Raw genomic sequence first — 25,470 nt, 5'->3', positions numbered from 1 at the left:
CCACCCCGCCCCGCCGCCGGGCGGGGCGCGGCCTGACCCCGCCTCCGCCTCGCGATTGGCCGCGCCGGGCGTGATGTCATCGGGCGCCGGTTTCATAGGGGTCCCGGGAGGCAGAGCGCGGCTTCTCTAAGGGGGCGGCGTCAGGTGAGTGTCGGGGCTAGCCCACGTGGGGTCCCGATGGGGGCGGGGCCTGCCCCCCTTTTCCTCCCCACGTCGGCAGCGATGGGGGGGGGTGCACATGCTAATGGGGGGGGAGGTGGCAGCCCCGCCCCCATCTCTCCCCAGCCCAGTCCCTCTCCCAGCGCTCCCCCCAGGGCGGGGTCCTTCTCCCCATGCTGGGGAGGGGGGTGCAAAGCGGGGGGCAGATCCCCCCCCCCATGGAGTCTTCACGTCACACCGGGGCAGGCCTGTATTTAAGCCCCAGCCGTGAGCGGGGGACTGGCCCTGGGGCTCTCTGGCCCGTGCCAGGCAGGAGCCCTTCGGGGTCTCCCCCCCCGCCCCCCAGCCATACAGAGGCAGCAGCTGCCGCCCCGGGATTAGCGCCCAGAGCGCCCTGCTGCCACCCCGCCCCGGGCCCTGCTGCCACCCCGCCCCCGGCCCTGCTGCCACCCGCCTAGAAAGGGTCCTCTGGTCCTGCAGCCGCTGGCTCAGGCCGGGGCTGTGGCCGGCGTCCCGGCTTCTGAATCCGAAGAGCAGCTTCGTTCCGCGGCCAGTCTCTTCCCCTAAAAGCTCTGTCACCTCGCTGTTCAAAGACCCCCGAGACCCCAGGTCGCGTGGCCAAAGCCGGGGACTGGGAGTCGGGGCTCCTGGGCCCTGTTCGAAGGTCTCTCCCCGAGCCTGAGTGGCCTCTGTTTCCCTTTCTGGGCAATGGGGCTAGTACTTCAATCCTCTCAGGTGGGTTGTGAGGACAAATCCGCTAATCTTGGATGTGCTTTGAGATCCTTAGACAGCAGGACCCATTGAGCTACAATTTACACACTTCACAGGTTTCAGAGTAACAGCCGTGTTAGTCTGTATTCGTAAAAAGAAAAGGAGTACTTGTGGCACCTTAGAGACTAACCAGTTTATTTGAGCATGAGCTTCCGATGAAGTGAGCTGTAGCTCACAAAAGCTTATGCTCAAATAAACTGGTTAGTCTCTAAGGTGCCACAAGTACTCCTTTTCAATTTACACACTAACGTGGTAACTTCTGACCTGAAAGGATGTGAAACCAACAGAGATTGGGGGGAGGGGGAGGTTAGAAAATAATTAGCTACTTCAACAGGCTCATTAATTTAATCTGGTTTAACCTGCGTATTGATATGTCTGATCCTTTCCTAACATGCCTTTCTGTAGATGTCACAACTTGATACCACGGGCTTTGCTCCCTACTCAGGGGTGGAGGGCCTGTGTGATAAGATTGCCTTGGTTGGCTGCATCTTTGCCAGAGTCTCCTGTTGTACAGGACCAATGTTAAATGCATGGAGCCGCCTCCGGAAGTGTACTGCTCTTGGATAAAAAGAATCCAAAGGCGTTAAATGTTAAGGGAATTAGTTGAGGCACAGAGCCTACCAAGAAGGAGAAGTTTTCTCATTAAAAGTATATCTTGGATAGGGAAGAGCGTGCAGCCTGGGAGCCGATCTCCATTGCTCCTGGGTGGCTTTAGCATCTTTAATGTTACAATCCAATCTGTGAAATGAGAGCCGCAATAACAGGTACGCAGCGGCACCATCATCGCTAGCTCCCCGAGGCTCCTGCCCTCGCAGCCTGGCTCAGTTTGCTTAAAACCAGCTGTAGGAAAATCTGGAGAATGTATCCGAATGTTACCTCACTGAGGGCCACATTGCCAGCAGCATTTAGGAGCATAACGTTCTGTATAACGGAGAGACCGGGGCGGGTGCATGCAGTCGTGTGGCCTGTGGAGACTCTAGATCCCAGCATGTACCAACGTGGGACTTTAGCAGGGTGGGGCTGTTAGTTTCCATGAGCCCCAGACCCTCTGTGTTAGTTCTAGCTATCTGACCATTAATCTTCCTCTCCCAGATGCCCCTAGGACATACACAGGAAGAAATCAGGGAGGAACCGTAAGCCCCTGGGCACCTCTCAACTCAGTGTCACAGACATCTCTGTTATTTATTTGTATTGTTGCAGCACCTAGGAACCCCAGATGTGGCATTGTCTGTGTTTGTGGCAGCCCCTAGCACACATCCCTGCCCCCAAAGAGCTTCCGATCTAAGCATGAGACAAGATTGCAGATGGGTACAGACAGGGGAGTACAAGGCAACAGCGAGACAATGCGGTCGGCGTGGCAGGCCGCGGCCTCGGCACACCAGCAGCATAGCTGTTGTCATCGTAACATCAGGCCTGTGCTGTTCGCTCCCCTCTTCTGGCGCTTGTGGAAGATGTTAGGGCCAGTCCCACGCCAGCTCCTGGATGGGCCCCGCTCTGCAGCTCAATACCGTGCCATTTACCATTGCTCTGTGCAGGTCCTGCCGTGTAGTGGCCTCCTAACCGAGCCAGGCTGAGCTCTCTGAGGTCGGGGAGTGGTGAGGGATGCAGGGGGCTTGGATGTGGAGCTGCTACTCAACGGCTGGGGCTCCCCAGACTCCTCTCAGTTCAAACTCTCTCTGTTCTCTCCCTGCAGGATCCCCCTCCGTGCCCCAAGATGCTGCCCTTGGACCGCCGGGCTCTCTTCCTTCCTACCCTCCTCTCCCTCCTTTTCGCTCCCTCCTCTGGATTTTTTGGCTGGTTGAGGCAGGGAGCAGCTCCAGGAAGAGACCCCGTCCCCCTGACACCAGCTCCGGACTCAAGGAGTCTCTCTAATGCTCCCTTTGAGATGACGACGGGGGATGAGCGATTCCTGGCTGAGGCCAGGCACCTGGATCTGTCTCCACTGGACTCTTGTCACCACAAGGTGTCACTGTATCTCTTCATTGCAGGAGGGCCCTAAAGGGGCTGGGGCTGTCCAGACAGGGAGGAGAGAATGGCCCGTGCCCCAAAGCACTTGCCATCCAAGGTCCAGATCCTGCCAGCACTCCTGCATGCGCTTCCCTGTGTGCAGGAGCCGTGCCCTTGCACTCAGTGGGATTGCTCCCCGTGCATAGATGTTTGCATGATCAGGCCCTAAACGGAGCAGCAGTCAAAGGGAGTGGGGGAGGGGGAAGGAGGGAGCCAACAACCAAGCAAGGGTGGTCAGACTGATGGTGTCACTGTTCCATGTGGCCACAAATTGTACGGTGTCCGTAGGAACTCTCCTCAGCTGCCCCGCCCCTCGTTAGCTGGCTCGTTTCCTGTAAAGGGCGTCTGGTGGAGGGGGAACCTTGACGGTGAAGAGGGTTACCCTGCTTGTCCGCTTTGCCAACCAACCTCTCCAGATGTTCTTCCAGGCCACCCCCACCCCCACCCCTGGAACGCTCCCCAACCCTGGAGCGAGTCCACACGACCTCGGCATGTTCACGTCCCTCGTCCCTGCCAGGAGGCCTGAGAGAGACGCGTCATGTTTATCTGTCCAGTGTATTAACAGTGCCGTGCTGTGTAGCTGTTCGTGGGCAGAGCCCTTGCTGCTGGCCTGGGGCTGCCAGCGGGGCACATGGTGCAGGCTCCTTGGTCAATCTGCTTCTGAAGGCTTCTAGGCTCTTCCACATTTGCAGAGCAGCTAGAAGTGGGTAGGGGCAGCCGGCCTGGCGGGAGGGGAAACAGCTGCTCTCAGATAGGGGGAGAGGAGCTGCCCGCTGCGGGGGGGGGGGCGGGGGAGGAGGGGACTGAGCGGTGAAGAGGCGTGGGCTGGGGACATCTCCAGGGGAGCAGAGACAGAAGGGCACCAGCTGGCTTGACTGCGCTTTCACAGGGAGGGGCCGTGTGAGGAGGGGCCCAGGGGGGTTGGGATTGTCCCCTTGTGTTGTGGGGCGCCTAGCATGCCTCTGGGTGCTGCCGAGCTAATCATGGGGCATGGAGGAAACCAGAGCAGCAGGAGGAGGAGGAGGTGGGGGGGGGAAGGGTGAACCCTAGGAACTGAGCTCTCCTCATTGAGTCACTGCCAAGCATTCATGATTCTCCTATCGTGGGGCTGGGGGGTGAGGATTTAAAATGCACATCTAGTGGCAGAGGCCACATGTCACCTGCAGATGATGAGTTACCTTCTCTTGCACCTGGGAAGGGCTGGGGGGGTAGGAGGCACCAGCTTGCTGAAACCACAAGCCCTAACGCGCTCCTTCCTCTCCGCGTTGCTGCTGGCAGGTTATTGCCCAGATCCACTCCTCCTGTACGGACCTGTCGGAAGAGGAACTGGCCAAGCTGGGGGTGTCCCTGTTTAACTGCCAAGCGAGCGTGGAGGGGCGCAAGACCTATCCCTGCACTGCCGACATGGTAAGACGGCGAGGGGCGGCTCTGAATTCACACCCTCCAATGCTGGTTGGGGAGAGGATTGCAGCCGGCGCAGGCAGCCTGAGATTCTCCTCACGCGGGCCTGGGGAGTGAAGGAAGCCATGGAGCACGGGCTCCTGGGCAAGGCAGCCATCTCACACCAGGGTGGCCCACCAGGAATGGGACTCGCATCGCCCTAGGCCTGCAAATGGACATCGCGTGGTGGGAACGACCTGCAGCCGTCTCTGACTTTAGCCAAGTTTCCATGGGGATGAAAGGAGAGGCCTCCATATCCTATTGCTGACATCTCCTGCCCCCGCCCAGCCATCATCTTCCTCTCCCCTCCCCCCTAGATCCACACATCTTCTCCCCCTGCACAGATGGAGCTATTGAAATGGGCGGTGACAGGCTGGGGGTGCTGTTCCCCTGGGGTGGCTGCACAGCTAGCTTGGTCCATGTTCCCGGCTGGCTCATTGCGTGTAGTCAGGATATTAGGACAGCGAGGCCAAGAGCACTTTGCGTAGCTTCAACGATAGAACCTCTTGGGCGTGAGAGGTGAAGACCCGGTAGGCCGGCTGGTCCATCTCGCACCCAGTGCAGGACTGGTTCCTACGAGGGATCTTGGGGCGTTTTGTGCAGTCAGCCGCTTCAGTGTCCCAAAATGGGTCTCCTGCCAGTTGCCTTGGGTTCCATAGCCCCGGAGAGCTCGCTATGCAGTATCCCCCTGTGTGTTCCCCCTCCTTATCTCATCCCCTCCTCAGTCTCACAGGTGGGTATTGCCCTGTGTAATTCCTCTCCCGCTGTGGTGCTCGCCTTTCAAACGTGAGGCCTGTCGTCTGCCTGGCTCGCTATCCGTTAGCTACGTAGCCCTGCGTACTTATTTATTCCAGCCTTTCCCTCCAGCCCTTGATCACTTCGGTTGCTTTTTTCCCCAACTCCCTCCAGTGTCAGTCTCTTTCAGTCCCATGGTGTCCAGGACCAAACACAATATCCCAGGTGCGCCCACGCCAGGGCTGTGTCAGTCTGTTTGTGATGAGCAGCTCCTGCGTAGCGCTCTTCAGCTGTAGTGTTCTAAGCGTTTTGCAAAGGTGGGTCAGTGCAACTCGCTCTGTTTTAAGAAGGGGAAACTGAGGCACACAGGGATGTGACTTGCGAACAGTCACATGCTGAGTCAGTGGTGAAGCCAAGAATAGACTTCTGGTCTCCTGATTCGCAGTCCAATGCCTTGTATAGTGGGCCATGCTGCCTAAGATCTAGCATCTATCTGCCCTTGAGAACTGACCATGGTAGGGTACTTTGGTCTAACACAGTAGTGCTTCAGCTGTGTGAGAACAGATCATAGAATATCAGGGTTGGAAGGGACCTCAGGAGGTCATCTGGTCCCACCCCCTGCTCAAAGCAGGACCAATCCCCAATTAAATCATCCCAGCCAGGGCTTTGTCAAGCCTGATCTTAAAAACTTCTAAGGAAGGAGATTCCACCACCTCCCTAGGTAACACATTCCAGTGTTTCACCACCCTCCTAGTGAAAAAGTTTTTCCTAATATCCAACCTAAATCTCCCCCACCGCAACTTGAGACCATTACTCCTTGTTCTGTCATCTGTCACCACTGAGAACAGTCTAGAGCCATCCTCTTTGGAACCCCCTTTCAGGTAGTTGAAAGCAGCTATCAAATCCCCCCTCATTCTTCTCTTCCACAGACTAAACATCCCCAGTTCCCTCAGCCTCTCCTCATAACTCATGTGTTCCAGTCCCCTAATCATTTTTGTTGCCCTCCGCTGGACTTTCCAATTTTTCCACATCCTTCTTGTAGTGTGGGGCCCAAAACTGGACACAGTACTCCAGATGAGGCCTCACCAATGTCGAATAGAGGGGAACAATCACGTCCCTCGATCTGCTGGCAATGCCCCTACTTATACATCCCAAAATGCCATTGGCCTTTTTGGCAACAAGGGCACACTGTTGACTCATATGCAGCTTCTCGTCCACTGTAACCCCTAGGTCCTTTTCTGCAGAACTGCTGCCGAGCCATTCGGTCCCTAGTCTGTAGCGGTGCATTGGATTCTTCCGTCCTAAGTGCAGGACTCTGCACTTGTCCTTGTTGAACCTCATCAGATTTCTTTTGGCCCAATCCTCCAATTTGTCTAGGTCCCTCTGTATCCTATCCCTGCCCTCCAGCAAATCTACCACTCCTCCCAGTTTAGTGTCATCTGCAAACTTGCTGAGGGTGCAATCCACACCATCCTCCAGATCATTTATGAAGATATTGAACAAAACCGGCCCCAGGACCGATCCCTGGGGCACTCCACTTGATACCAGCTGCCAACTAGACATGGAGCCATTGATCACTACCCGTTGAGCCCGACAATCTAGCCAACTTTCTACCCGCCTTATAGTGCATTCATCCAGCCCATACTTCTTTAGCTTGCTGGCAAGAATACTGTGGGAGACAGTGTCAAATGCTTTGCTAAAGTCAAGGAACAACACGTCCACTGCTTTCCCCTCATCCGCAGAATCAGTTACCTCATCATAGAAGGCAATTAGATTAGTCAGGCATGACTTGCCCTTGGTGGATCCATGCTGACTGTTCCTGATCGCTTTCCTCTCCTCTAAGTGCTTCAGAATTGATTCCTTGAGGATCTGCTCCATGATTTTTCCAGGGACTGAGGTGAGGCTGACTGTCCTGTAGTTCCCAGGATCCTCCTTCTTCCCTTTTTTAAAGGTGGGCACTACATTAGCCTTTTTCCAGTCGTCCGGGACTTCCCCCGGTCAGTTTTGCTTGTGAGGTAATTCACCCACCTTGGTCCTATGTTTGAGTCCTAAACTGTCCCGAGCTGTAGAAGCTATTAGCTTGTGGGGACCCAGGACAGCTTTGCCGTATCACAATCTGCTTCTCATAGTTTCCTGATTGAAGCCAAAAGGGACCATTTGATCATCCAGCCTGAGTTTCTGCATGTCCCAGCACGTAGACCTACACCCATTTACACCTGTATCGAGGCCAGCAGCGTGGGTGTGGCTAAAACGTCTCTTCCACAAAGGCAGCTGGTCAGGATCCAAAGAGACCAAGAGGTGAAGGATCCGCCACATCCCTGGGGAGCTTGTTCCCAGTGGTTAATCACCCTCACTGTTAAAAACGGGTCTTCTTTCCAACTGGACTTCTTCTGGCTTCAGCTCCCGGCCCTCAGTTCTTGTTCTGCCTTTCTCTGCCAGATTATAGAAGCCTTCAGTCCCTGTGAAGTTACTGATACGCCATGATCAGGTCACCTCTTGCTTTCTCTGGAGTACTGCCATGCAGTTTCTGGGCTAGGAGGGATGAGGGGCATTGGGAGGGGCCCTCTGCTGTGGCCTTATTGACCCTAATCCGGCTTGGCTGTCTTTCTTACCAGACTCTCGCGGAATGCACCGCCGACATGGACCCTGACACCTGGAACGCCTACCACATCGTCAGCAACCGGGCCCGCGCTGTCTGCTACTCCACCCGCCAGATGCAGTTCAAGCGCCGGACGGAGCACACGGTCAACACCCTGGTCTCCGCCGCCGTGAATCAGCTGGAGGCCATGAGGCTTCTGAAGGTGGGTAGTGACGAGCGGGCGGCTCCAAAGAGGTCTGAACCAATGAGCAAAGGGCAGACTCAATGTAGGGCACAGCCACCATGGTCTTTGATGCAGAGGGGGAGATTACCGATCCCAGCATGCAATGCTGCACCGTTGAAGCACGGCATGCTGGGACCTGTCGTCTCTCTCCGCCCTTAGCATGCACCACTGCAGTCTCTGCATTGCTACTGGTACCTCGCTGATGGAGTCAGTGTCTCGCTAACAGGACGGCCAGGAGGAACTGAAAGAGCTGACGGCAGAGTCCCTGCACAAGGTGGTGAGCAGCCAGCATGAGCTGCTGCTCCAGCAGGAGAAGCTGCAGGACAGCCAGGAGCAGATGGAGTCATCCATCCACAGCAACCTGGATCAGCTGACTCAGGAGAAGGCCTTGATTGCCAGCGGGCAGCAGCAGGTGGCTCAGCTCATTGAGGGCATCACCAAGAGGATGGGTGAGAACAGGGAGACAAGGGCATGGAGCATCCCCCGGCTCCCTAGAGCAGAGGTTCTCCAGAGGTTGCAAACAGCTGTCGGGCGGAGGAGGGGCTTGACTTCCCATCCCACTACTAGTTTGGTGCGGGGGGAGGTTCCCAGCTACATGGAAGAGTGATTCTTATGGGGAGGAGAGTCATGAGACTGGAAAAAGCAGGTCAAGAGAGCGTGGTTCTTGGGGGAAAGGATGCATGGGAGAGGAAGAGGGTCAAGGGAGATTCTGGTGCCGGGGTCACGAGGGTGATTCTAGGGGGTGGGGACCTGGGATAGAAAAGGAGAGTCACAGGAGTATGATTGTGGAGGGACACTGGAGGGAAAGGGATGAACAAATTCAGGAACCGTTGACCTAGAGTGTCTGATGCTCCTGTGGCAATGCTGGTGTCCGTTAGTTTCAAGGCCCCAGGCCAGGCCCCACTGGGCCTGCTGTGGCTAAACCTGACTCGTGAGCCCTGGAGAAGGAATTTCCACCCATGTTCCCAGCTGAGGGGATCCACCCCCTTTGTCTTTACTCCTCCCCCTCCCTGAACTAGCCAAGAAGCTACAGCAAAGGACCAGGAGCCATGAACAGACCCGATGTCTGATCTCACCTGAGCCATGGACCTCTGGGCAAGTCCAATTGCTGGATCTCTAGGTGGCTCAGTCAACCTGGCTGTAAAACGGGGATGAGCAAGAACCTCCACAAGTCCTAGTTGCTCCAATACGCCCAGCTCCCCTGTGGGAGAGAACGATGCTGTCTGGCAGTCTGACCCTCCAGCAGTCTCTGTGTGGCTCCCGCCTCTCCCTGCTGCCCTCCCCTCCCCTTCTCTTGGCACATGTAGAGGTCTCATGCGGGCATTAGGTTTGGAAGGAGGCACTTTGATTTGACTGGAAGAGCAAGGCACAGTGACCTCCTCTGCAGCATCTTCACTCACCTAGGCTAAGAGGCTTTTACCATCGGTGGGTGAATAGATCACAGGTGTGCAAGACACTTAACATGGGAAATGACTTCACAGGAGCTTCTGCCAGAGCCTGAGCTCTGCCCCATCTCCCCCTGCAGAGAACGTGAGCAGCCACCTAGATGACCAGGACTTGGAGCTGCAGCAAGGACACAGAGCCATCCTCGCTGACCTCACCCAGATGCAAAGGCGAGCCCAGGAGGTCTACTCCAAAATAGGTACCGTGACTGCTGCTGGCTGGGCAGGCTTCCCTCGGCTGGCCAGCGTGGGTGGGGCTGTTATATTATTTAGCTGGAATATATGGGGACAAGGGTCAAAGGTGTTAACATGACCCAGTGTTAAACAAGATTCGGGGTTTGGTACACAGAGACCTCAGTCTGCTTGGTCCCAGGGCAAACCCACCCTTAAGCATCCTTTTAACCAAGATGCAAAAAAAGAAGGGAAAACAACGTAAGTTACTAAGTCAGCTTTTCATTTTAACATCCCTTTCCCTTTATCTGGAGAGAGGTTTTTAAAAGGAAATCCCCTCCTTGTTGGACAGTCTCTTAGATAACCATCCTTTCTGGGGCGAAGAGACATTAGCTGGGCTGGAGGGGTGTTATAGCTGTTGTTGTTAAAGTCTGATCCCATTTCCTAAAAGCCAAGACAAGCACACACAAGGGTGAGAGAAAAGAACATCAAAGATAGAAAATGCAGCTTCTGTCTCTGGTGTTAACTCTCACTGCCGGAGAAATAGAGGCCCAGCACACAGTCTGATCAGCCCCTCAGAGGCCAGGCAAACTTGTACCCACCTCGGGTTCTTCGGGGCACTGCTTTTAGCTGTCTCCTTCTGGTCAGTGTTACGGCAGTGTTGCAAAATATACAGTCTTGTCCATCTAAGCCAGACTCGTATTAGACACAAGGCAAAAGGAGCAGTGGGGGCAAAAAACCTAACTGGCTTCAGGGCTGCGCTCGATACGTTTACGGAGGGGATGGTAGGATGGGACGGCCTGCAATGGCGTGTCGCCGACCTGCGACTGCTAGCAGCAAATACCTCCAGCAGTCGGTGATGGGACACTTGATGGGGAGGGCTCTGAGTTACTACAGAGAATTCCTTCCCAGCTGTCTGCCTGGTGGGTCTTGCCCACATGCTCAGGGTCTAACTCAGGGGTTGGCAACCTGCGGCATGCGTGCCAAAGGCCGCATGCGAGCTGTTTTTTAGTGGCACTCTGCTGCCAGCCAGGGTCCCGGCTGCCGGCCCCACTCACCCCGCTGCTGGCGTGGACGGACGGAACCCGGGGCCGGCGGCTGGGACCCCACCTGGCCGGGGCCAGCGGACAGAACCCCAGACCGGCAGCAGGCTGAGGAGTAGAGAGGGCCTGGCAGCTAGTAACTGGGCTGTGGGGATGGCCTTCTCTGCCCTTGAAGCAGGAGGGACCTGCCTCCTGGTTCTTCATTTAAAAAAAAACAAAAAACAAAACTTCCAGTTCATACACTCTACTATACCCCTCAATACTGTTCCTATACCACACTTATTGCTGTAATATCTGAGTGTTACCAGTAGCGCACTGAGCACCCTGACTAGCAGCTGTCCTGTGTGTTGGCGGTCTCGTCCCTGCAAATTCGCCCTGATCCAGCTTGAGACCAGCACCTCCACGGCTGAGAACAGCTGGCCTAGCTACTCCGGAGGAGGCTGGTGAACGGTGCTGCCTTGTATCTCTCCAGAACCCACCCTGTATTCTCAGTTCTCCCTCCCAGTTTCCTGGAGGTGCTGGCAGATCCTCCAGGAATTGTCACAATGTGGGATCGAACCCCAGTAATTGCAGTGCCCCGGGCCTCAGCTAGGCTGTGCCTACTGCGAGGAGAGGCAGAAGCAAACCATACAAGGGACAGACCCTTACGTTTTAAACTCGATAAAGGAAAAACCCAGACATTTGGCAGGAACAAGAATAGACTAAGATAATAGACTATAAAGTAACATCATAGACTCACTCAGCAAACTAATAAACTGTAAATTACTATCCCAATACGAAGCTTTTTCTGCGCCAGGCTGTCACCCCTAGAGGGAATCAGAGCCCAGTTTCACCCTAGCCATCCTGCTCTGGCCCCTCCGGCTTGTGATGCTCCTTTGCTGCGGGGACTGCACCTCTCCCCAGCAGGTCCGCCCGCGACCGACAGTTCCTCGCCATTCTCAGCTGCCGCCCCACAGCTCCAGCAGGGATCCTACGCTGGCTCTGAATCCTCTCTGCCCCTCTCTGCCCAGAGGCCAACCAGGCGCTGTTCCTGGCCTATCAGAACCAGACAGCCCTGTACTACGACGAGCTGATGGGGAAGCTGCACAGGATGAACCAGAGCCTGGGCCTGGTGCTCTACGCCGTGGGTCACATGCAGAGCAGTGTGGAGGGCCGGCTCCTGCACATCCAGAGATTCATTGGCTGGGCAGGTGACTGGGGGGGCAATGTGCATCTCGGGGCAGCAAGGGGCTGAGCAGCCTCCTCCCATCCGCGTTCACTGGGCTACACGCTGCTCGGTGGCTGTGGGCTGAGAACTGGCCTGCCAAGGGATTGGGTCTCTGCTTGCAGCACTGCCGGGGTGGGCTCCACATCCCAGCTTTGAGTGCTGGAGAGGCAGCTGCGCTCAGTGGGAGGAGATTTGTGATACCAAGCACCGACTCTGGGCTTCGAAGGGTGTCTGACCGCCCACTGCTCAGCTGGATGGATGTGCCCAGTGTATAAGGCAGCATAGGGCCTTTCTCCTCCCTCTGCTCAGAGACCTGGATTGGAGACCTGGACTTGGTCTCCTGCTCTCCTCCCCAGCTGGGGCTGCACAGAGCCGCCAGGCTGTTGTCTGCTGTGCAGGGAGCGTGGGCCTTGGGCGAGGGAGTTTCAGAAGTGTCGCGGGGAAGGGTGGGAAAGGCATTTGCAAAGGAGCAGACTCCCCTCTGTCCAGTCGCATGGCCTGAGCCGTTTGCCCCCTGGTGTGGGAGGGTCCCAGCTTAGAGACGATACGACGGGAGTGGGCGTCAGAGGCTGGTGGGAGTAGTAACAGAATGAGCAAGTTGCTGCGCGGGCAGGTCCGGCAGATGCCGCCTACCCCTTGTTAATTATCTTAGTGGTGACCCCCCTGCCTCCAAACCCTGGGCAAAGCTGGGTGGTGTAGTGTCCCCCCACCCAGACTGGGGCAATAGTGAAAGGAGGAGATGTCTCTCCCCAGGCCACGCCGCTGGCAGGAACCAGCCGGGAGATGGCATTGGTCTGAGCCTGGAGCATGGATCTGTCATGAGGCAATGCGCCCGCTCGCCCGTCTCCCCATCCCCCTCTGTCTCGCAGGAGTCAGCCTCGGCGCCGCCTGCACCTGCGTCCTGCACGCCGGCTACTTCCTGCTCTCGGCTCTGCTCATGACCTTCCTGCAGACCCCAGGCCTCCCCCGCGCCGTGCTCCTGGTCCTGGTCGTCGCCAACGCGCTCTCGGAGCTCAACCATGCCACCTCCTTGGGCTTCAAGTCACTCACGGTTTTCCTGGTGCTTGTTGTTGCCGGTGAGCACAGCCGGCTCCCCCTCTCTGGCTTCTCTGTATCGCTGAAACCAGGACCCGACCTGGCACCGGAGGCCCACCCCTGGGTAGCCTCAGCAGGGAGGCCAAGGGCTGAATGGGTCACAGAGACAGAGCCCCGCTCTGGAGTGGGCTCACTAGGTGGGGACATTGGCGCAGAGTGTAGGGAGAGCCTGCCCTGGCATTGGCCACGCTTGGGTAAACAGGCCTGAGTCATCAGGCTGTCCCTGCGCTAGACCATGACCGCTCCTGCGGCCGCTGGTGTCCGTCAATTTCAACCACCCACTGACCTGTAAAGCTCGCGTAGTCCAGCCGCCAGAGGGGAACAAAGCCACCTTGTCGGCTTGGGTTACATTTGCCATCTAATCTCCTCCTCCCACCAGCCTGTGCTAACTCCCACAGCCCCCTGCGAGGTAGGTCAGAACCCTCCGCGTTTCAGAGATGCAGAGCCACAGGGAGTCCATGGTAGTGCCAGAATTAGCCCCCCGGTGCCCTGACCCCTGGCTCTAAGCAGGTAAATTTTCTTCCAACAAAATATTGAATCCATAGGTCCGTCGGTCCACTCCCCCAGCTCACCTTCTGTGCAAGCCGGACACTGCTCTGAATTTGACCCTAGCTCCGGCTTTGCTCATGGTTTTTGTAGGTAACTGGCTGCTGGCACACGTGTGCTGCTGTGCCCGGAGCGCGAGGGGCCGGAAGCCGCCTCTGGCGCTCTCACTGACTCCCCAGAGGGCAGCGGGGGCCAGCAGCCCCGAAGCAGAGCTCAAGGACGATCCCCACTGTCGTATCACCTCCACCCCTGGCAGGTAGGAGGGGGCAGGTGGGACCAGCACCTGGGGACCTGGGGCTAACGAAGGTAAATCTGGAGCCGTGTAGGGGATACTGCAGGGGACAACAGGTTCACGGCCAGATGTGCCCATATAACAGCCTTCCCTCCTTGGGTCTCTGCTAAGGTCACTTCAAACACACTGTGATCACGCATTAGTGGAGTGTCCGGATTCACGTCTACAGTCGAGTTAGTTAGCGATGTGCTCTCGAGAGCCTGCCTTGTTTCAATGCTGGTGTCGGGTGCCAGGAAGGGTTTGTGGCCCTGTTTTCACATGAGGCACGGGACTGTCCGTTGACTCAGGTTACAACTAACCCCAGAGGGAGAGGCTGGTAGTGAGAATGCCTGGTATTTATATAGCATCTCACCCTCCACTCTCCCTGCCCGCCATGGGGGTCTGTGGGCAGTGTGGGGGTTGGTGTGTTTGTGTCACGATTTACACCACATCCTCTGGCTGTTCAGATGGGGAAACTGAGGCACGGGTCATGCAGTGACTCAGTGGCAGCGCTGAGAGTGGAACCCAGGAGTTCCCTGCAGCAGGAGCACCCAGGCCTGTAAGGTGCAGAGCAATGAGCAGCTTCACGTGGACTGCTATTTGCACAGGTCCGTCTGTGTTAGACTGGGAAACTGACCAGTGGCGCCCCAACGTCTGCAGCCCCGCAGGCTAACGTAGTGCACAGAGGCTGGCCGCAGCCATGCTAAGTGCGTCTGTCGTAGCCGGCAGGAGCACGATCCCCAGCCCCATGCAGCAGGACGGAGTGAACACCTGTCACCGTGGTGGCTGCAGAAGGGGTGCACTGGTGCCAAATAGCCTCTGGGCGGCAGCAGAGAGCTCACCCTGCAATAGCCCTTGTGCATGGGGGTTCCCAGTTGTGTCCTAGGGTGACCCCAGGTTACGCCCATGCTCAGCTGTGTTAGCTGCATGAAGCATGTCACACCAGCTCTCCAGTGGGTGCCTTGGGTCCCCCTTCTGCATGCAGCTCAGGGTGCAGGTGCTGGTGTAGGAAGTTTAGTACGGTTTGGATGCCCCCACAGGTACCGAGGACCAGATCTTCCCGTGTGTGGCCCGGCCAGCAGAGGTCAGCTGGGATGCTTGTGCACATCTGGGTCTAGTGTGTCCTCTCCTCGGGGCGGGGCGCCCTGGCTCTGGAACTCACTCCCCCATTCTACACCCACTGGTCCGGCAGGATCAATCTGCCATGGAGGTGGGAGGCCCACCTCTACTCTTCCAGCTGTGGCCTGAAGGGGCTGGGGAGTGGGCATGTGTCTGGGGCAAGTCTGCTCTTCGTTGCTCTTGCTCCGGGTCCTGTCACCTAATGCACACGCACCCCGGGACACCTCTTCTGAAACTTACAAATTGATTCACCGAGAAGAAGATGAGGAGGGTGAGAGAGATGCTTGGTGCGGAGAGAGCACAGGCCATCTGGTGTGTAGGGGACGTGCGCCCCCGGCCAGGACACCCTGCAGCTTCGTGCTCTGAAGGGTGGGAATGGCGCAGGGGCTTAGCTGGGCAGGACTTGGGGTGAAACTTCAGCTGTGATGGAATCTTGTAACCTTGCTTCCTTCCCCTGGCAGGGAGTGTGAAATCCACCTCTTGCGGGAGGAGCTGAACAAGCTGGAGGAGATGAGCTACCTGCAGGGTAAGGGAGAGGAGAGTTCTGTATGGAGGGTGTCTGGGGAACCTGGAGGGAACTGGTCAGTGTGTCAGCTGTGATAGCCATTTATGTGTTCCAGATGACTCCTGCCTGGGGCGGGTGTCCCCGCTGACCGGAAACCCATTTCGTGATGGGGGCGTGCCGCTGCCCCCTGCAGGCTGGAAGGTACAGCAGGGATCTGCTGCTCCGCCGGCTCCCTCCGTCCCCGTCGGGAACTTGCGCCGCATCAGTCTGAGCCGCACCACCAGGCACGAGGTGTTGGAGAGGCGGGTAAGTGGTGGGAAGCTGGCACTGCCCGGTGTGGGCCATGGGCAGCTGTGCAGGGGCAGGGCCGGGGCTGCCCGCCTTGGGGCTCGGGGAGAGGCCGGTAGGAGTGTGGGGGCAGGGCAGGGGCTGCCCGCCGTGGGGCTCGGGGAGAGGCCGGTAGGAGTGTGGGGGCAGGGCCAGGACTGCCTGCCGTGGGGTTCGGGGAGAGGCCGGTAGGAGTGTGGGGGCAGGGCAGGGGCTGCCCGCCGTGGGGCTCGGGGAGAGGCCGATAGGAGTGGGAACAGGGCTGGGGCTGCCCTGGGAACAGCGCTGCCCGCCGTGGGGCTCGGGGAAAGGCTGGTAGGAGTGTGGGGGCAGGGCCGGGGCTGCCCGCCGTGGGGCTCGGGGACAGGCAGGTGGAGCTCGGGGACAGGCAGATTCCAGGGGACCCCCGCATTGCCCCCAACAGCCAGGCCTTGAGGCTTGTGATGGATCAGACCTGCAGCTACCGCCAAAGGGCCTTAAATCCACCCTGCATGGTGCTGCAGCCTCTTGCTGGGCCGTTAATTCTGAGCCACAGCCCCTGGGCGCGCTTCCCTGCAGGGACTCGCTGCTCTAGAAGCAAGAGCAACAGCTGGTGGTTCAGATCCTCAGCAGAAACGGGTTGGCCCTGGCATTGGGCCTGCAGCTGATCCTGGTTCTCTCTTGCTGCCGGGGACCTTGTCTTCATCCTCATCCGTGCGACACGTGGCTCCCTCTTTCCCAAACAGGCCACACTGGAGAGGCGCCACTTGGGCCCCACATTCGAGCCCTTTTCTGACTTCAGGTCCTGTAGCCCGGACCCGTCCATGGCGAGCGACATGTGAGTATAGAGCGCTGCTCCCCTCTCGGAACAGGCCCCGACGGATTCCTTCTGTGCAACGCTTCCCTGATCCCCGCTGGCATCTCCAAGGGACGCTTTTGGGCTGGGTTGTTCCTGCTGGTAACCGGCCCTGCCTCTAAGACACGGGGTGACTGATGTCAAGGGCGAGGGTGGCCTGACCTATGTGGTCGGAGGAGAGGAAGGCTGCAGGCACGTTCTGGGCCACCATTGTCCCATGGCTGCTGGCTTTCCTCCTGGGGGAATTCTGTGCCAAAAAGTTCTGCACGCAATAGTTTAAAATTCTGCATATTTGTTGTCAAAATAACACTATATAATCAAGCTGGTTTCAATTATTTTGGCAATTTATTTAAACTACAGTACAATGGATGGGGAGTGGGGAGCATTGGAGGAAACCACCAACCCCCCTCTAATAGTAACATAGCAAGTATTGATCCTTTACTTCTAATTATTAGTCAACAAATATACGCAGCCATATGCTCAGTGTTACATCATAGGCAACTGAAGAGCAAGTGAGGGCTGGGGACTCAAACGCACAATTTATAGTGGCTACTGAGCATCTCCAGGAAGGTCAGCAGCACACAGTTCATGGAGCACATTTTGATAGAAAATTTTTTCAGTCCAAAAATTTAGACCAGTTCTAATCATTAGTCATGCCTGACTAATCTAATTGCCTTCTATGACAAGATAACTGGCTCAGTGGATGAGGGGAAAGCAGTGGACGTGTAATTCCTTGACTTTAGCAAAGCTTTTGACATAGTCTCCCACAGTATTCTTGCCAGCAAGTTAATGAAGTATGGGCTGGATGAATGGACTATAAGGTGGATAGAAAGTTGGGTAGATCGTCAGGCTCAATGGGTAGTGATCAATGGCTCTATGTCTAGTTGGCAGCCGGTATCAAGTGGAGTGCCCCAAGGGTCAGTCCTGGGACCAGTTTTGTTCAATATCTTTATTAATGATCTGGAGGATGGTGTGGATTGCACCCTCAGCAAATTTGCAGATAACACTAAACTGGGAGGAGAGGTAGACATGCTGGAGGGTAGGGACAGGATACAGAGGGCCCCAGACAAATTAGAGGATTGGGCCAAAAGAAATCTGATGAGGTTCAATAAGGACAATTGCAGAGTCCTGCACTTAAGACGGAAGAATCCAATGCACCGCTACAGACTAGGGACCAAATGGCTCGGCAGCAGTTCTGCAGAAAAGGACCTAGGGTTATAGTGGATGAGAAGCTGGATATGAGTCAGCAGTGTGTCCTTGTTGCCAAGAAGGCCAATGGCATTTTGGGATATATAAGTAGGGGCATTGCCAGCAGATCGAGGGACGTGATCGTTCCCCTCTATTCGACATTGGTGAGGCCTCATCTGGAGTACTGTGTCCAGTTTTGGGCCCCACACTTCAAGGATGTGGAAAAATTGGAAAGAGTCCAGCGGAGGGCAACAAAAATGATTAGGGGGTTGGAGCACATGACTTATGAGGAGAGGCTGAGGGATTGTTTAGTCTGCGGAAGAGAAGAATGAGGGGGGATTTGATAGCTGTTTTCAACTACCTGAATGGGGGGTTCCAAAGAGGATGGATCTAGACTGTTCTCAGTGGTAGCAGATGACAGAACAAGGAGTAATGGTCTCAAGTTGCAGTGGGGGAGGTTTAGGTTGGATATTAGGAAAAACTTTTTCACTAGGAGGGTGGTGAAACACTGGAATGCGTTACCTAGGGAGGTGGTAGAATCTCCTTCCTTAGAAGTTTTTAAGGTCAGGCTTGACAAAACCCTGGCTGGGATGATTTAATTGGGGATCGGTCCTGCTTTGAGCACGGGGCTGGACTAGATGACCTCCTGAGGTCCCTTCCAACCCTGATATTCTATGATCCTATGATCACTAAAGCACCATAAGCAATTATAAGGCCATACTGTCCTTTACAATAAGGCTCCTTTACACCACTCTGGCAAGGCAGAGGAGCCTTAAAATGTTTGTACCTGCTTTATACTCCTGGGGGAATTCACTGAACACCGGAAACAATTCACTACGCAGGCAGGCTGCTGCATTCTGCTCTGCCTGAGGGAACAGCCTGCCCCAGGCCTACCTCTTCAGAAACACCCCAAAGCCCTGCCCCTCCATGCCGAGTGTGCCGCAATAGCAAGCAAGAGGGACAGAGGGACGGGGACACACACACACACGGTGATTTACGTCCCTACCAGCTGCGCTGACTGTCCAAACCAATCTGCCTGCACTGCCGGGGAGGGGGCGCATGACTGCTCTTGTGGCTTCCCTTTCTTTCTCTGTCAGAAGCCATTTTTCTACAGGGAAGCAAAGAAATCTGCGGGGGCCATGAATTCTGCACACGCACCGTGACGCAGCATTCCCCCAGGAGTATGGTTTGCTTTCCAGGTGGCACAAACTGGGCCACTCCCTCTAGGGACTAAATGCTCCATTATCTCTCCTAATCTTGAAGCCATTTGCTTCTGATGCCCTGACTTTGCTAAGTGGTCCCTGGCTTTAGTGGCTAGAGACAGACCAACAGGGGAGTACAAGGACGCCATGAGACTACATTTGTCAGCATGATGGGCAGTGGTCTCTGTGCTCCAACTACCTCGTTGTCAAGTTTTCTGACGTCACTGCAAAGGAGAGTTTTGACAAGATAATGAGGTGGCTTTGCGGCGCTTGCGGAAGCTCCTCCCAAGAGCGAGGGGCAACATGGGAGAAAGCACAAAGTTGTTGGTTTGAAAATCTAGCAAGAGGGTGATGGAAGCTGATGTTGGCATTTTGATACTGAAAGAGATGATAGGGTGCGGTGAACGTGAAGACTAGCAGCTTGGGTTTGATACAATGGAGACTAGGGAGCCAGTGGAGGGATCCAAAGAGACAGGTGTCATGGTCAAAGTGATGGGCTAGGAGAATGATCTTTGCAGCAGCGTTCTGCCTGGGTATGAGCGGGGCAAAACTGTATTTGTCAAGGCCGGAGAGAAGTATTCTGCAGTAATCGAGATGACAGCCTGGAGGACAGTTCTAGCTGTGTGGACGGATGGGAAAGGCCGGATCTTAGAAATGTTGTGCAGAAATAATTGACAAGATTTAGACACCACCTGGATGCGAGGACCTAGATATGCCACCCAGGTTACGGGCTTGAGTGATGGGCAGGATGGTGGGGTTGTCCACAGTGATCGGGGAGGGCTTGGGATGGGGGTTAAGGCAAGATTATGAGCTCTGGTTTAGCAATATTGAGCCAGAGTTGATGGCTAGACATTCATCTGATTAGATATTAGGAAAAACTTTCCAACTGTGTAAGGGGAGTTCAGCGCTGGAACAGGCTTCCATTGGAGGTTGTGGAATCACCATCACTGGAGCTTTTTAAGACCAGGTTGGACAAACACCTGTCAGGGATGGTCTCCATTTACTTGGTCCTCCCTCAGTGCAGTACTTGAGGGCCTCTCCAGCCTGATATTGTTTGATTCCATCCATGAAGAGACGTCAGAGCCGGGTGGAGATTGTAATCTGGCCAGATCTCGAGTGGAGGTAGATCTGAGAGTCACTAGCAGAAGAATGGTAGTTGAATTTGTTTGCAGATGAGACTACCCGTTGACAGGGTGTAAAGGGAGAAGAGAAGGGGACCACAGACTCCTGTGGAACCTCACAGCAAGTTAGAACAGGAATGAGCAGGATGCTCTAAAAGACACACGAAAGAAGCAATTGAGAGGTAGGAAGTCATAGAAGGACAAGATTTCAACAAGAGTATCATGGCAAAGGTGACTGATGGGTCAAGGAGGATGAGGATGGAGTGCTGGTTCTGAACTCAGGCTAGGAAGAGGTGAGGAGAGACTCTGGTGAGAGAGGTTTCAGTGGAGTGTAAGGGGCAGAAGCTGGATTGGAGAGGGTGGGGTGTAGGGTGGAATTGGAAGAGAGGAACCCCAGACAGCGATACTAGACTGTGCATTCAATGAGCTTAGAAATGAAAGGGAGATGGGGAAGTAGTTGGACAGGCAAGTGGGATTTTTTTTTTTTTTTAAATGGGAGAAGCTAGAGCATGTTTGTACTGTGGGGGGAGGAGATGGAAAGGAGGGGAGTGGGCAGGAGGGAGATCAGGAGATGGGATAAGGTCACTGGGGTGATGAGTGGAGAGGTTAGAGGAGGAGAGTGGGACACTGTCTGATGTGGGAGGGGAAGGGAGGGGGAAGGTCACATCTGTTTCAGTTTTCTCTTGGAAGAATTTGGCACGATCCTGGGCAGGAGGAGTACAGTGGAAGTGGCAGGCGAGGGAAGGTTTGGGTCAAAGGTGGTGAAATGCAGCTGGTACTGTGGGCGTGGGATTCCGTGTCGTCTGAGAAGTGGAGGAGTCTGTCTACATAAATGGCAGAACCGAAGGAGGAGAGAGTGAATCCGCAGTGGAGGAAGTCAGCCTGGTCGTGGGATTTCCACCAGCCAGAGACACTCTGCTGTGGATGCTGGGGGTGAGCCAGGCCTGAGGGTTGGTGGGACAGACCTGGGGGTAGGAGAGGTGTGGGGGAGAAGAGTCATGGGTGGAGGAGAGTGGAGGCATGGACAGAACCAGCTACTACATGAATGGGAGAAAGAGAGGGGAGGGCTTAGAGCAGATGAGATGTCATCAACACTGCGGGGCTGGAAGGCACAAAAAGGCCACGTGACTGGACGTGAGGGAGGGGGCTGATGGGTGGTGCTGAAAGAGACCCGGTGATGGGGGAGCTTAGCTACAGAGAGATGTGAGAGAGAGATTAAAAAGACTAGATGAAGAAGTTAGACTGGGATTTGTCAGCTTGGAAAAGAGACAACTAAGGTGAGTATGACACAGTTTAATAAAATCATGACTGGTGTAGAGAAAGTGACTAAGGAAGTGTTATTGACCCCTTCCCATAACACAAGAACCAGGGGTCACCCAATGAAATTAATAGGCAGCAGGTTTAAAACAAAGAAAAGGAAGTATTGCTTCACACAACACACAGTCAACCTGTGGAACTCACTGCCTGGGGAGGTTGTGAACACCAAATGTATAACAGGGTTCAAAAAAGAACTAGATAAGTTCATGGAGGATAGGGTCCATTAATGGCTATTAGCCAAGACAGTCAGGGACGCAACTAGTCTCTCCCTAAGCCTCTGACAGCCAGAAGCTGGGAGTGGATGACCGGGGATGGATCACTTGATGATTGCCCAGTTCTGTTCCTTCCCTCTGGGGCACCTGGTATTGGCCACAGTCAGACGACTGGATACAGGGTTAGACAGACCATTGGCTGCTCTATGGTGGCTCTTGCATTCTTAAGTGAACAGCCCTTGGGCAAGTGGGAGAGCGGACGCAGGGCTGCAGGTGGAATGAAGAGATCAGGGCGAGGAAATGTGCAGTAAGCGGGGTGTTGTCAGCATGGGAGCTGAAGGGCCAGAGGATGAGTGTGGGAGACTGAGGGGAGGAAGTGAGAGCCAGGAGCAAGGCTGATGGGGAGGAACTGTGGGGGATGGTAAATGAGGACAAGGAGGAGTCAGATGCAGGAGAGCAGGGAGGGGTTGAAAGCATTGATCACCTGTAGGTGACTTGGCCTAGGGTGGCTGTTTCAGCAACTTAACATGCTCTCCATTGGAACTACCAACAAACCCAGCCTGCTGCCCAGAGATATCTTCCCCCCCTGCCCCTTAGCCCTGGGGTACCCCCTGCTGCTGGTGAGAGCCTGGTGGTTGCCTGACCTGACCCCACACTTGAGCCACAAGGCTCTAGACCTGCAGGTCTAATCAGCCTGTCTCACCATCCTTTCAGGTCCACCTCTTCGATGTCTCCGCGACTCCTGTGTCAGGGCATCACCAAGGCCAGGCAGCCATGCAGGAAGAAGGCCGTTCCCGGACAGGAGTTTTGCCACGTTCACATATCCGGACAAGTATCCTACACCAGCTGAGCCTTGGGGCTCTCCGTCTAGCCTGTGCACCCGCTAGGTTAGTCTAGACCTTGGGTGGTTGGCCAGGGACCTGGAGTGCAGCTGAGACACCACCCCTTGTCTCAGCGACAGCCATTCTGGGGCGTTATTTTAAACACTGCCTTTGATTTTAATGTGTACGTTTGAATGGAGGGACTATGGCTGCCGAGGGCCAGCAGCCCCCTGCCTGGCAGCTTTTCTAGGGTCTCATTGGCTCTCTTTGAGGAAAGCCCCATTTTAAATAGACCACCCTGCTTTCACCACCTCAAATGCTTCAGCCCCTGGCGAAAGTTGGGGATCCCATGAAAACTGCAGGAGATGAGGAGCTTCTGTGTTCACACTGACTCAGGAGCCAGTGGACTCTGCTTACAAGTCAAGTTGGCTTGTCTAGTGGCCACAGCTGCTCCAGCAGGGTGGTTCTGGCCTGCTCCACCGCTGCCTGCCATTGAGACGCTCATCCAGGCTTAGCTGAGCGAGTAGAACAGACTCCAGCTCCCTCAGCACCACTGGGACAAGCCTCTTGTCAGTAGAGATGCCTGGGGCCATGTTGGTAGCCAAGTTTTATATGGAAATCTGCTGTTTGCACATTGGTTTAATAAACAACGTTGATCTACTGCTGGGATTTCCATGTCTGTCTCAAAAGAAACCTGAGAGCTCCTGGGCTGTGGGCAGGGGCTCCACCCTCTGGCTAAAGGGGGATAGGGTTGTATTAATTTAGATGGAATAAACGTGTTGACATGACCCTGACCGTCCAACATTAAACAGTATTAGCCAAGGTGTGCAGCTTGGTATACAGAGACCTCAGCCTGCTTAGCACCATGGCAAACCCACCACTAACCATCCTTTTAACTCTTTGCTACAGATCCAGAAGGAAACAGTTCAAGGGCTTGAAATGTAAAATACGAAGTCAGGCTTTCATTTCCATGCCAGCCCTTGTTCCCCTTCCGTTAGCTTGAGCGAGGCTTTAGAACGAAGCATCGCCCCATGCTCCCTTGGTCAGTCTTTGAGATGGTACGAAAGATGCCAATAACTGTTCTTTGGGGTCAAAGGGAAGTTATCGCTGCTGGTAAAGTCCGATCTCCCTTCCTAGAAGCCACAACAAGACGATGACCCGCAAGGGGGGGAGGAAGGAGCAGCAAAGACCGAAAAAGCAGCTGCTGTCTCCAGTGCTAACTACTATTTGCAATCTTACTGCTGAAAAAACAAGGCAGGGCTTGGGGCTTTAGTAGCCACTAGGAGACCTTGCAAACTTACACCACTCTCAGGCTGCTTCGGGCACTCCTTTTAGCTGTCTGCTGCTGGTCAGGCTTCCAGCAGTGTTGTTAAAGACTCTTGGCTGGCTGAGCCAGATTCTTACTAGACAGAAGGCAAAAGGAAAGGGATAGGAAAGAAGAAAACAAGCTGGGGAAGAAAAAAAGGGGGGGGGGGGTGGATGACAGACCCTCACCTCTCAGGTGGTGGTTGGGAGTTAGCCAAAGCTGGTGCCAGTGCTGATGTCCTCTGGGTCCCTTGCTCTGGCCTTGTTGCGTCAGGACATCTCTTGGGACTAGGACAACAAAGGCCTAACAGAGTCCTGGTGGGTCCTAGGAGCTGGTGGGGGTGGCATCCTTGAAGCTAGTTGATGCTTTTCCTCCTCTTCTGCCTGTCAGTGGTCAGCTTCCTCTTGCCTATTCTCTCCCCCCCATATACACAAAACAAGTATTTTCATTTAAGGGCCCCAAAAGGGAGTGGTGGGTGGAATAGCCCATCCCCTCATGGTTTCGTTTGCCAAATAGGCCTATTTCCAACACAAATTTAGTCCATTGATTTTTGGCCACTGCACCTTGTTTATCTGCCATGATCTTAACATAATCCTAGAGTCACAGCTGTAGAATCTACTGGTTTAAATTAATTCCCTCTGTCTCCTTAAATATTTCTCAAACAATTTATATGACAGGCTAGTAGGACAATCCATGAACCTTTACCCAGTAGGTCAGTTCTAAATTAAAGTAGGCCTGGCTAGACCTCATTTACTGCACTAGGGGGGTAGTAGGAAACCTGACCTGGGGGAGAGGGAAACAGGCTTGTGGCTGTTTCCTAACCCACCTGTCCAAAGCTCTGTGCCCTGTTCCAATGTGCTGGCACTTTGGCTAGTTAAAAGTAATGGTGATGCTGGTCAGTGGGTGGTAGGAGAACAGGGTTGCAGAGCTCTGGTGTGACCCATATCTCCAGCCAAACAGCAGTGAAGCCTGGGGGCTGGGAAGATGCTAGCTAGCCCTGAGAATAGGGACAGTCAGCAATGCTAAAGCTGGGCTATGGGACCTCTTGTTCCCTCAACAGGCACCTGTTCGAATTCTCTAGCCCAGTATTTCTCAAATGCGGCCACTAGCAGATTTTAATTTTTGTGGCCATGACACCTCTAAAGCATGGGTAGAGATTTTGGGGGGGAGGGGCAAAGCCCCTCCTTGAAGCACCCAGCTGTTACTCCTGAATAGCTGTTACCAAGAGCAGCGAGAGATGCTCTGCCTTGGTGTCTGCGTTGGCCCCACCGGCAGGGATCAGCACCCTGCAGCCACCTTGTTGGCTCCAGGAAGCGCCGCTGGAGACTTGTAGGGCTGCTGTGCCTGGCACCAGAGGTGGCCGCACCATGCGGTTCCTGGGGCATTCCCCAGGGCAGCTCCACTGCTCCCACCCAGCCAGGGCACAGGGAGCCTGGGACCCCACAAGTGGCCAGCGAGTTCCTGACCCCCTGCAGGGCAGGCTCATGATGAAGGGCTGTGGGAGGCAGGGAAAGAGAGGGGTTTGTCAGAACAGCCACCAGCAAGAGTTGGTGGCTGCACATTGAGGTCCCCAGAAACATTTGTGAGAAAGCCTGGCCTGTGCCCAACTTTAGTTATCTCCTGGGTGACCCCCTGCAAACATCCCTGAAGAGACTGAACTAAAAAGCAGGCATGGAAGAGGTTTTTCCTGCTAGCTCATCCTTGCTTGCTTTGTGCACGACTTGGGCCAGTGCAGGGGTAACAGCAAACCAATAGGCTGCTGCTTCTGTCCCTTGCAAAGGGGAGGGAGGAAAGCCCCAGCAGCTGAG

The 25,470-nt window shown here is 55.1% G+C and overlaps 1 protein-coding gene across 3 annotated transcripts; it reads left to right on the top strand.

The window, feature by feature from the left end:
• Nucleotides 1-62: 62 nt before the first annotated feature.
• Nucleotides 63-25,178, top strand: LOC102943563 (protein brambleberry). 3 transcript variants are annotated; one of them, XR_006288329.1, is made up of 14 exons: nt 699-894; nt 2,624-2,893; nt 4,216-4,344; nt 7,728-7,913; nt 8,161-8,383; nt 9,460-9,576; nt 11,601-11,780; nt 12,667-12,873; nt 13,532-13,694; nt 15,290-15,354; nt 15,449-15,639; nt 16,386-16,477; nt 22,250-22,736; nt 25,167-25,178. XR_006288329.1 is itself a non-coding variant. In XM_037891873.2 (13 exons), the coding sequence occupies exons 2-13, from the start codon at nt 2,645-2,647 to the stop codon at nt 22,383-22,385; spliced, it is 1,938 nt and encodes a 645-aa protein (XP_037747801.1). In that variant the 5' UTR covers nt 63-144; nt 2,624-2,644; the 3' UTR covers nt 22,386-23,017. The 3 variants fall into 3 exon arrangements, 2 of the variants coding, with proteins under 2 accessions (XP_037747801.1, XP_043394900.1); XM_037891873.2 differs by lacking the exons at nt 699-894; nt 25,167-25,178 and adding an exon at nt 63-144 and having other exon boundaries at nt 22,250-23,017; XM_043538965.1 differs by lacking the exon at nt 25,167-25,178 and having other exon boundaries at nt 152-894; nt 22,250-23,017.
• The last annotated feature ends 292 nt before the right edge of the window (nt 25,179-25,470 follow it).

The sequence above is a fragment of the Chelonia mydas genome, chromosome 2 (assembly GCF_015237465.2).
Source record: "Chelonia mydas isolate rCheMyd1 chromosome 2, rCheMyd1.pri.v2, whole genome shotgun sequence".
NCBI lineage: Eukaryota > Metazoa > Chordata > Testudines > Cheloniidae > Chelonia > Chelonia mydas.
This window is presented reverse-complemented; position numbering and strand designations above follow the sequence as displayed.